General features: G+C 54.3%; 1 protein-coding gene across 2 annotated transcripts; it reads left to right on the top strand.

The window, feature by feature from the left end:
* Positions 1-2,841: 2,841 nt before the first annotated feature.
* Positions 2,842-11,481, top strand: PIRT (phosphoinositide interacting regulator of transient receptor potential channels). Of its 2 annotated transcripts, none has more exons than XM_027813305.2 (3): positions 2,842-3,270; positions 3,837-3,962; positions 8,669-11,481. In XM_027813305.2, the coding sequence occupies exons 2-3, from the start codon at positions 3,960-3,962 to the stop codon at positions 9,089-9,091; spliced, it is 426 nt and encodes a 141-aa protein (XP_027669106.1). In that variant the 5' UTR covers positions 2,842-3,270; positions 3,837-3,959; the 3' UTR covers positions 9,092-11,481. The 2 variants fall into 2 exon arrangements, with proteins under 2 accessions (XP_027669106.1, XP_027669107.1); XM_027813306.2 differs by having other exon boundaries at positions 3,739-3,962.
* Positions 11,482-11,838: the final 357 nt, after the last annotated feature.

Below are 11,838 nucleotides of genomic sequence, written 5' to 3'. Positions count from 1 at the left end.
ATGCTACACAGACCTGCTCCCTGCTCATCCCCAGCAGCGCTGTTTTACTGAGCACAGCTCATCCAGCATGGGGCTTCATCCTGGCCATACCCTGTAACAGCTCCACAGCCATAAGAAAGTGGTGGTCTCTCTCACCAGAAACGGTTGTGCCAGGACAGATGCTTTTTTAGCAGCATAAATATGCTCTCATTGAGGACAGAGCTACGGGGAGAGTGGTGAGGGTACCCCATGTCCTGCCTCAGATAGGATGCACAGCAGAGAGCCAGGAGCAGAGCAGCTTTCCTTTCCTCCTTGCCCAGGCATCTCCCAAGAAGGTCCCTGTTCTGTTCTATGGAGCAACAGGAAGGAAAAGGCTTGGGTTTCTTTGTTTGACCCAGATTAAGAGACTTTCTCATGTTGTTTGGGGCAGAGCTGGGATGTGAACAGGAACGTGCCCTGCCCTGGCAGCCAGTCCCTACGGTCTGCCTCTGTCAGTTTTACAAACCCCAGGATGGGCTTGTTGGGGCCCGTGGAGCGCACCAGCACTGCTCAAAGTAGGTAACCGCTGCTTTGAGTCAAGGGTGTCTGTGAACAGACCCCTCATGCCCACACACACCCCTGAGCCTGGGGCAGAAGGTTTGGACTGCCACCCACACCACACACTGGCCCTGTAGAAGACGAGGGGATCAGCTTTATTCACAATTTGCTTTCAGTGCCTTCTTTGAATGCCTGCAGCTGGTTGTCCTGTATCCTTGCGACCTCCCAGGGATGTCTGTCCAGGGCCGGGATCCTGACTAAAAGCCCACAGGAGCTCTGTGACACTACGACAGCTAAAGCCAAAAGCAACATGCTTTTCCCCACCTCTTGCTGTAGTGCAATGATGCCGCTTGGAGAAGACCTTCACCAGGCTTTCATTTGCTGCCACTGCATAGGGTGGCAATCATATCTCACTGTCCAAAGGGTCTGGCAGGTGAATTAAATCCTTCACCTTTTGTGCCTGCCAGGGCGCTGGTGGCCAAGCCACGGTGGGCAGCACAGGGCACACGGGTCCCCGGAGGGATGCACTGCAGCTGACAGCCCCGCAGGGTTGTACGTGCAGAGCCACCTCCCCCAGCACTGTGCCCAGACATCTTTGCAAGCCAAATCACTGTGGCTTTTCCATCACCTGCGCTGCTAAGGTGCTTGGAGCGCCCTCTGCCCCCGTGGGGACAGTGATGTGACGTGTCCCCCGGCTCCAGCTGCAGGGACGCATCTCTGCGAGCCCCATGCCGTGTGCATGTGTCCGCGAGCAGGGAGCGCTGCTGGGGAATGCTCTGTCGCTGGGGGGCTCAGGGACAGCCTGTCCCTTGTCCCACGGAGTCCCTAAGGCTGCTGGCAACCCACGGCCCCGCGAGGTGGCAGCAAGCATCCACGGCAACCGCGGAGAGGCAGGGAGGCTGCAGGCTGGGGGCGGGGGGGGGGGGGGCGGGGAGACCCGGCTGGGGTGGGAAATGCACCCCCAGCATCATCTGCATGAGGGACAGCCCAGGAGGGATTCCCTGTTCACTCAGCCCACAGATGATGCCATGGGGCAGACTCCAGCCCATGGATCATACCCCAGCCCTGCAGGGATGCACCCCAGCCCTGGAGGCGGGCGGGGGGGGGGGGGGGGGGGGGGGGGGCAGGAGCGATCCCAGGTAAATGTTTGGCCCCTCGTGCCTTGTTCAGGTTACCTTGGCATAAATGAGGCATCATGTTCAAAAGGCACTCCTGCCTGTGACCTGACCCCTGCCTGCTCACTGCCACCACGGCTCAGTCCTTGGGGCAGGAAGGAGGTGCCAGGAGCATGGGGGAAGTTTGGGGGTGGCTGAAATGAATACAGCCCACAGCATGGGGTAGTAGGCTGGATGCTCCCCAACAGGGCAGAAGCAGCTCGGTTCAGCCTGGAAATGGTGCAGAACCAGGGTGTAAATGCATCCTGCTGCAGGTGCTGAAAAGAAGCTTTCCCACCTCTTTTTTTCTTTTTTTTTTTAACCCAAACTGCTCCTTTAGGCCAAATGACTTACCCCCTTGGACCTGCACTAGGGAACCCAAATCCACTCAACTCTCCCATTTCTAGAGAATCTTTTCGTTTGTTCAAATAAATACTCCCTGAACACCCCCAAAACACCTGGCTCCTTTGGCTGCTGGTTCCCAGGTCAATGGAGCTCACCCTGTTACCCCAGGGCTTGGCCGTTGTGCTCAGCTAACTCGCCCACCACCTCCCATCAAGATGTGAGGACAGACCACAAACTAGGATGCTGAGCTCATCCCACTTCTGCCCCTCTCTGCCCCAGCCGTGAGCATGCTGCCCCAGCTGCCCCTTACTGAAAAGCTCCATAACCTGTCCTATGTCTACCTACTGTTGACCAGGGGTCTACAGAGCTGAGCTGAAGGACCTTACCTTGACAAACAGCCCCCGGGCTTCCTGCCTGAGCTGAGAGCTCCACAGCTGCTTGTCCATCCCACCTCGTCTCGCTCCCTGGCCAGGTCTGTGGTGCAGCTTAGATACCATTAGTTACTGCACCAAACCAGCAAACAGCCCACTGGGACGGAGGTAGCCCCACTGATGCTGGCACCTGGCCCTGGACTCTGGTAATGTCTGTGTCAGGCTGGATCCCTTCCCTGCAGCAACGTGGGTTCACACTGGTGTAAGAAGGTATTAAAGTTTGGCTGAGAGTTTGTGAAAGGAGGCAATATGCCAGAACCACCTCCCTCTTCCATCCCCCTCCTTATAATGGACTCAGGATGTTAATTAATAGCTAATTGCTAGTATCCTGCATCCCTCTAACATCTCACCAAGGAGCCTCAAAGTGCTTTGCAGACACTGACTATGATCCCCTGCTTTGACAATGCAGAAACTACAGTCCAGAGATGTTTCAGGAACTTGCTGGTGTTCCAAGTCTGGACCAGCAACAGCTCCCAGTACTGGATCCCTGCCCCAAGCACCAGCTCACCCTGCCTCTCCTGCCACGCCACTGAGCTGCCTCCCAGACTGTGGCCTTTTATAAAGCCCTCCCAGGCAAGCTGCCTGAAGTCAGGTTTGCAGGGGCCCAAGGCAGGGAAACAAAGAGTTAAACAATATAATGATAGGCTGGTGAGATCATCAGAGCTGGGATGCGCTCCATTGTTTATTAGGCTCAACAGAGCCCAATAGGCAACATCCAGAGCGATGTGGGGCTTGGGGTGAGGCTGGCTTAGGAGTACGGGACCTTCTGCTGCAGCCTGTCCCACTGCTGGTGGGGTGGGCAAACGTCCCTCACCACTCGCCACGTAAGTAGGATGGATTTCCATGGGTTTGGTTCTGGGGGTGATGGAAAGGGAGAGGGGATACAGCAGGGCAAGACTGGGGGTCATCCTCTTGCTGAGCCCCAAAAAGGGACTTGCAGGTGGTCTGCTCAGCAAGACCCTGAGCGGGTTGCTGGGACCATCTAAACTCTGGATGATGCTGGAAAGCTGCTCCCAAAGGATGCAGGTGGCTGGGCCCAACCCACTTCCACTACACCAGCAAATGGACACTGGCTCCATCTCAATTACATGAAATTCTCTAACACTTCGCCTTATTTCTCCACCCCTGGTCTCGGAGCTGAGCTAGTCAGCCTGCAGGGATGGCTGCCCACGTAGCCACTGCCAGCCCCCTCCTTGCTCCGAGGTGAGCAGGGCTGTGGGGATGGCAAGAGAAAGGATGGGGCTTTAGCACTCATGCCTGGCATGAACACCACCCTCCCCGTCTTCTCCCAGAGCTGAGTCTGCTCAGCCCAGCAGGATCCAGCCCTCTTGGTGCTGACACACAGCAACAGAAAGCTGGATACTGTGAGCCGCTCCTCTTGTGCCTGCAGGAGCTGGTGGCCGGGTCCCTCCACAGTGTGCTCAGGGCATGTTCAGTGCAACCAGCCGGCTCACCTCCCACAGCAAACCACTACACACCAGTGACGTGACAGCCGGGACGACAGAGGCACTGCATGGTGAGTGATCTCCCAGCGCTCGGTCCCTCCCCAGGGGATTCCCTGCCCCGACACCCACACAAGGAACAGGGTCTTGTCCCCCGCCAGCACCTCCCTGTGTGCAAGTCCCCTGTGCAAGCCACCCGTGCGGCTGTGGGGATGCTCTTTGTGGGACAGGTGTGGGCAGGGCAGGTCCCCCATCTCCACCGGGAAACAGCCCCCCAGTTCCCAGCTGGTTTGGTTTGAGGACCTCAGGCACACTGCCTCACTGGGTATACATCTCACCCCTATCCACTTTGAACCTGATTGATAGCCGTTCTCAACTATGTTTGGCCAGGTTTAAACATCTAACAAAAAGTTTCTGCAAAGTGCATGCATGTGTATGTCTGTTAGTGCAGCAGTCTCCTCTCCCACCCATCCCACGGTCACACATGAGTCCTCTAGAGCAGCTAACCCCTTCTCCTGGCAAACAGGGACCCACGACTGTCATCTCAGGCGGTTCTGTACTGGGGTTGAACGTCAGGACCAATTAGAGTCAGACTGAGACACCCCAGAGCAGCAGGAAAAGCCATGCCCCAAAAAGCACTTATCCGTTTTTCCTCCATTCACCAACGTTATGGTTTCCTCCCAGCTGGGACCCCCATGGAAGACATTGCTGCCCACCCATTGGGGTGGCAGGCAGGACACACCTTCTGGCTGAAGGCCAAGCAAACCCCTTGGGTCTCTACCCCAAGACTTTGCAGAGCACCTGATGCTGCCATTTGCCAGGGGACCATCCCAAGCCATCTGGATGCCACCAGAAACCCCAGATAACCGTGGGGCAGTGGGGAGGGTCTGGGGTCCCTCTCTGCGGAACAGCTTGTGGCTTTAGTGGGGCAGTATCCAGATCTTAGATGGCTGGGTTGGGGACAGGTGGGGGAAGTGTGTGTGTCAAAAGCTCTCTCCTCAGCACCACCACATAATGTCCCCAAGGTCCAGGAGATACCCAGGTGTGTGCTGTGCCGCTTTGGCACCGGGGTCCCCAGCAGCACTAACAAACAGGGCCCAGCATATTTCCCAGCTCAGAAAGCAAACATCACCACACAGAGCACTGAAAGAGCAAAGGGAGGAGGAATAGAATCACAGGAGGCTCTTCCTTACGAAGGGGAGAAAGAAAGACCCCAGTATTAGCTCCACTGCCAACAGCTGCCCAAGATTTCAGAGGCAGCGGCAGCACAACACCAGACATGAAATCTGAGATGTGCTCTGGAGGCATTTTCAAGCCAGCAAACAGTCATCTGCGGATGCTCTCCTTACAACAATAATGATTTAGAAAATTGGAAGAAATCTGATAGCATTATCCTTCCAGGCTGCTCAGTACAACCATTGCATCTTCAAATATGAGCACATCTGTGATGAATTAGGGATGGAGCATGGGCAGAGCAGGAACTGAAATTGCATTAGCTCTCCCAAGAGCTGCAGATACATGCACTGCTCACAAACCAACTCCCAGACACTTGCAGGGAGTGAAATCCTTCACTAGCTAACAGCGGGGGAAAGTGTGACCAGAAAAAGCATGCTCTGCCGGGAAGTGCCAGAAAATTGATCAGTGTCTGGGAATTGTGGCGAGAGGAGTAGTTCTGCCAGAAAATAAAAGGGGGGAGAAAAATGCACTTTAGTGTAAATGAAAGGAAGATGATGGTTTCTGCAGGAACCTGACATTAATGCTCTGCAAAATTAAGAGGAAGGTGCTTTGCAGAGCTCCAAGTACCCATCGATGTGGAGGCAGGGCGGCAGCACACAGGCAAGCAGGGAATGGGGTGTCTGAAAGATGGGACAGGGCAGACTGCACTAGACTGCTGAGATATGAGATCTTGGCATTATTCCAGAGAAGAAAGCATATTTCCAACTACAAAGCCAAATTAAAATTATACAGTGGCTTGATCATAAAACCTCTCCACAATGGATGTTACAAGGATAAAGCCAAGACATGCCGTAAGATGAAATACCTAGGATGAAGTTTCAGGAAGAGCCTTGCAGAAGATTTGAGCTAGAAGAGTGGGATCACAACCAGCAACGCTGTGAGCAAGGGCTGCACGCACCAGCCAAGCGAGGAGGTACCCAGGATCTGGGCTCATCTCTGCAAAACTGCAGCTGGTGGGTTTTTCTGGAGGCCTGGACTGACGCCTGGGCAGGTTGTATAGGTGGAAGCAGAGCAAAGAATTTGGCCCTTGCACAGCCAGCCTCAGCGTCTCCTCAGAACGCCGGACATTGTTGGCAGTGTTTGGGTTTTGCCTCAGGAGCCTGTGGCTGCTGGGAGCCACAGCTTAAGAGCGGTGAGGTGAGCTCCATCACTGAAGCTGACAGCAGGGGAAGTTGTACCTGAGCACCCGCATGTCTAACACAGCTGTAGCCATCAAAACAACATCTCACAGCAGCTCATCCTTCTCCAAAGCCAAGGGGTCAGCATGCTGCACTGCAATCAGTCCAGCTTGCAGAGATAGGATCACCAGCTCAAAAGAAACAGAAACCAGAACTTGCTACTATGACCAGACTTACCTGCCTTGTCAAGTGCTTGATCATCCCTGATCAAGTGCTGTAGGAGATATATAAGGATGGCAGAAACATGTCCCCTCCTCTGCTGTGTCTTGCCTTGTTCAAGAGCAGGGGGTGAAAGCTGAGGACAGGAGGGATGCAGATAACGTCCACTGCTCTTGGTTTTCATATTTTGAATATTGGTCTAAGCCTGGCAAACCTGAAACATCACAAAATACATTAATACCACCAGATCTGCATTTCTGCAACAGTGTCTGTGTTGGGGGGACTAAATTGAACAATTACATCTGCTTCTTTGCAGAATAGACCACAAACCTTGGCAGGGGACACAGGTGAAAGAGCAAGGGAGGTGCTGGCTGGCACCCTAGATGGTGCATCAGCATCCCTAGACGGGCACTGGGCTCAGTGTAGCCCAGGCACGTTTCCTTAAGACGGTGCCTCTGGAGCTGTGCCAGCCTTGCAGCCTCCGTGCAGCAGCACTTTCTTGGTGTGTACCACACTCCCACACTGATCAGCAGCAACAGGAAAAGAGCTGGGGCTGCTGGGCTTCACGTTTATCTCATCTACACCTTGTTGTTGCCCACGGCAGCTACAGACCTTTTCGCAACACACACAAGATACAAATCCAGCCTGGTATCACCCATGCTGTGCACCTCCTGGTGAGCCATCCCATGGGCCACCAGTGGGTCTGGGTGTAGGCAGGGCTGAACTGAGCAAACACGCAGCCCGCAGTGCTGTGTGTGCCAAACGAGGGCTGAAGCAGGGTTTTAAATTACTTGCTCTGGATCTAAGCCAACTTAGGCTCAAAGCTTGCGTGGTACTTAAGAGCTGTGCTTGACAGTGGAGCGGGCACAGAGCCCTGGTGGCACTGCCCATACATCTGAGCATCACGGGGATCTTGTGCCCAGGCCAGCACGGCTGTGGCTTGAACTTGACTCCTGCATGGGGGAGCTCCACGAGGACAGCTGTGGGGCTGGCAGCAATCACCAGGGGCTCTGCTTTGTGGTGCTGGCAGAAGGGCAATGAGGGGCCCTGGGCTGCTCCAGGCTGGCATCGTTGCTGTAGTCCTGCTGCATGCCCTGAGGGTGGGGACAGCCCCAACCACCCGCAGAGGACAGGTCAGTCCCAGCCCTTCTGACACCACTGAGCCCCTGGAGGAAAACCTGGGGGATAAAACAGGAGTTAGCTTTGCAAAAAAAACCCCAACTGATTCCTGGGTGTGAAGCATCCCCAGCCTCTCCTGCCCTCCTCAGCCCTGGTACCTGCACAGGTTCATCTCTGCTGGGCTTCCCAGCAGCAGGGCATCAGGAGCACTCCCTGATCCAGCCTCCTGCCTTGTCTCCTCAGCAGAGCCCTGAGGAAATAGCGGTTAACATAATGCTCAGCCCTTCCTACTTACCATAATGTTTTCTCCATGCTAAAGGCACTTTGCTTCTGGGAAAGCATATTTCCTCCTCGAGTTAGTGAAAAAATAATGCACCAAAAAGCCACACTGCCAACCCAGCTGTCACAAGGCAGAGTATTTCAGCATGCTCCTGCTACCGAGCTCAAGAGCCCTCCCACAGCAGCCTGCCCCAACTTACAGCTGGAAAACTTCCCCTCTGTGATGAGCATTTCCCCATCTCCCATCTATGCATTTAAGAAGGGAACAAGAAGCTCCTGCATTGTGGCTACTACAAGGCTGGCATATCTAGGCTGGACGTGGCAATAAGAAAAATCCAGCCCCAGGGACACAAAGAAAGCACTCAGCCCATGGGAGGGGGATTTCTGCTCTCTTACTGAGTGGCCCTGACACAGAACACCTGTGCCTCAGTTTCCACACCTGCAAGAGGGAGACATGACCTTGCTACAAGGTGTAACGGGGGTGTAATTTGCATCTGGGAGGGAAAGCGGGTCTGGGGAATCAGCCAGCATCACCAGCCCTGCTTGCAGTACCCTGCTACTCCCCTGCAAGCAGCTGGGAGCCCTGGGAGGTTCAGGGTAGTGGTTTCCAATGGAAATCTACTCATCCCACCACTGAATCCCTGTGGGAGCTGGAAGCTGGTGAGCTGATGCTCTTCTCTCCCTGCAGTGACCCACAAAGCCTTCTCCACCTTCATTTGACTTGGCACCGATTAATGACCAAACAGAAAGCAGCCAATCCATCCTCCATCATTAGCCTTGCTCTGCTCTTTCTCTTTTGTCCATCTCAGGTCTCTGTCTCAGATCCCGTCACCATGGAAATTCCCCCCAAGAGCCCAGACGGGAGTGAGAAGTCACCTCAGTCCAAGGAGCTGCCGATCAGTAACACGGCCAGCACCCTCTGCATCAGCTCCCGGAGTGAGTCCGTCTGGACCAGTGCATCCAGAAGCAAGTGGGACATATACCACAAGCCTGTCATTGTCGTGTCTGTCGGAGCAGCTATCTTCCTCTTCGGGATGGTCATCACCAGCCTGTCGTGCATCCAAATCAAGAACAAACACATCTACAAAATGTGTGGCCCAGCTTTACTGTCCTTGGGACTGATGCTCCTCGTTTGTGGCCTTGTCTGGATCCCCATCATCCGGAAGAAGCAGAAGCAGAGGCAGAAGTCACAGTTTCTGCAGACCCTCAAGTCCTTCTTCTTTAACCGCTGAGGGCAGCCCAGGACCTTCCCAGGAAGGCTCCACTCACTTCTACCCACCTGTGTTGGTTAGCCATAAAAAGGAACACATTCTTCTATTCTCCTAGAGGATTTAATTCCAGTAAGTCTCTTCCCTACAGGTGAAACATACTGTACCAGTCTTCAATGTGAAAAAGAACTTTTTATTTCATCCAAGCAGTCCCAGAATAAAAGGCAAGTAGGATTTTGCAGCTGAGCCCAGCGAGGTAGGTCCGAGCTCTCTGCATCACTCTCCTGTCCAGTGAGTAACCCAACATCACATATTGGGAAAAGCAAAGCTCCTAAGTGGCTCCATCCTGCAGCTTCTACAAGATACATCAGCAGAGAGGAGCCAACCGACTACAGAGTGTGAGTGAAGGCTGGTGTGAGCACTGCCAACTGAAAACCAGTTCAGATGTAGAAATTCGGAGGCCAGAGATGGCTCGTCTGGAGTTAGTGGAGAGCAGGAGCAGGACAACATAGTTCCAGACCACTTTGTATCCGAGGAGCCACCAGAATGGGCAGCACACATCACCAGCGCTTAGGAGGACCAGACGTGATGCTCATGGCCAGGACTTCCCTGCCACTGGCCTGTTACAGCGGCTGGCTGAGACATGGCTGCAAACCAGAGCTCACTCCTTGCTCAGTGCAGGGTGTCTGCAGGCTTTATTTATTGTTCCAGAGCATCGAGGCAAGGAGCAGCATCACGAGCAGCATCACAAGCAGCACTTTTTTGTTCCCTCTGGCAGAGGGTGTTTAAGAAGGGCTGTTCCTCTAGGTCTGCAGGGGCAAAGCTGGTTTGCAGCATCTGCTCATTTGCACTAGCGCTGTCTGCCAGCAGCACCCATCAACCCACCCCAGCCATCAGCCTCCTTACGCAACCAGAGCTGGACCACAGGCAAGAGAGACAGGTTCATTACCTCCACCACTCTGCTTCTGCCTTTAATAAGTGTGTGCCCTGAGGCAATTCACCAAGGAAAACACTGATCCTTTCTGCATGGCTTTTGCTTTAGTTTTATGTTTTCAGCAGGCCTGATTTACTTTAAAAGACAAATCTGAAATGCAGGTTCTCAGTCTGAAGAACCAGTCTCAGCCTGGACAGCAAGATCTGAGTTGATATGAATAGGCCTGTGATGTCCAGCTCCCAGCTCTGGGTTCAGGTACTGGTGAGAGTCTGGTTTTTCCGAAGTGCTGATCCAGCCTGGATCCCACAGCAGCCCTTCGGCAGCGGCTGAGACCCCCCAGCACAGTGAGCACTGGCTCAGAGGCTTTGCTGCTCAAAGACCCACTGCAGGATGAGGATGTGGTCGGTGCTGATCAGAAGGAGAAGAGGAATACAGAAGAGGAGACCCCACCAAGCTCCTCTTTGTAGTCTGCACCTCCATAGGGAAGCTGTGGCAGCCCTACTGCTCTCCAAATGCCGTGGGAGGCGGGGAAGCCAGCAGGAGCTGCGGTGAGAGAATTTGCAATATGATAACCTGCATCACCTGCTGGTGAGAGGAAGCTCATGTAAGCCCCCAGCTTTCTTTAACCCAGTATCCCACATCTGCTGCCAGGCTCCTGCCAGTATGTGACAAAGGCTGGCCAGTGCCATCTGCCTGGACATCCCCTCCACCAGTGCTGGGAGAGCTTGAGGAGGCAGCTCCCAGCCTGGCAGCTGGCACAGCGGGATCACAAGCATTCGAGAAACACAGGTCCCTTTGCCCTGAGCCCAGCCTGGCCCTGAGTTGTGTTTCCTGGGTGGTGCAGACACGTATGTCCCCAGCCAGGCGGTGCCAGGTTTGTGAATGGAGTGTGCAAGGTGTATGATCTGGCACTGGACCCAGTAAACCTCTGTTTGTTCCTCAGCCATTCATCAAGCCATGCAATGCTTTGCTTGTTCTTGCAACCTTGACTTGGCACCAGGCAGCAGTCTCTGTTGATTTAGCTGCCGTGGGCAGAGGGTGCTCACCCAAAACTTCTGCTCAGGAGGCAGCTGCAGTCAGAAGAGCAAACATCAGCACTCACGCAGGGGAAATCACCGAGCAACGTGAAGAGCATCACCAGGTCCCAGCTGGCGGCAGCCTGCAGAACCGGTCACAGACAGGGGTCCTGAAGCTGCACGGTCTGGAGGAGGCACCTGGAAACGGACCCTGCTGCAAACAGCTCTGCTATGGCAAAGGCTGCTCAGCCCAGAGGGATGTGAAGGAAGGACTAGAAGTACCAAATGGCCCAGAGAGAGCGAGCAGGGGTCCTGCTCTCCATGACTCACAACCAGGGAAAGGAGACAGTCAGTGAAATGTTAATGTGGTAAGAAGTCGCTAAGACCAAGAATCTAATGGGATTCCAGACTGCTCATTTATAACAAGAATATTAGGTTTAATTAAAGCAAACATTTCCCCAGGAACTTTCACATCGCTGCTCTGGTCTTATGTCTGGGTTTTTTATGCCTGCTGGTGGAGAAGGGAGGCTGTGCTGCAAGTGTTTGGGATGGGGGTTGGTGTGGCATCCTGGGGCCACCATGCAGGGACGCTCCCTCAGGACATCGGGAGGAGGAGGAGTGTGGCTAGTGCTGCAGGTTTGGTGCTGGCCATGTGCCCTGGGTGAGGGTCTCTGGTCTGCGGCTGTGCTCTGTGGGCACCTCTGATGAGGTGTAAGGAGCACGTAGGTGGCACAGGAAAGTGCCTGGCAAGAGGATGGAGCCTGCCCCAGTGAGGGGAAAGGCAACAAACAGCCCAGGGATCAGCAAAGCTGGCTGAGGAG

This window comes from Falco cherrug, chromosome 1, assembly GCF_023634085.1.
Source record: "Falco cherrug isolate bFalChe1 chromosome 1, bFalChe1.pri, whole genome shotgun sequence".
In the NCBI taxonomy this organism is placed as follows: domain Eukaryota; kingdom Metazoa; phylum Chordata; class Aves; order Falconiformes; family Falconidae; genus Falco; species Falco cherrug.
Note: the sequence above shows the minus strand (reverse complement) of the source record. Positions and strands in the feature narration are given on the sequence as shown.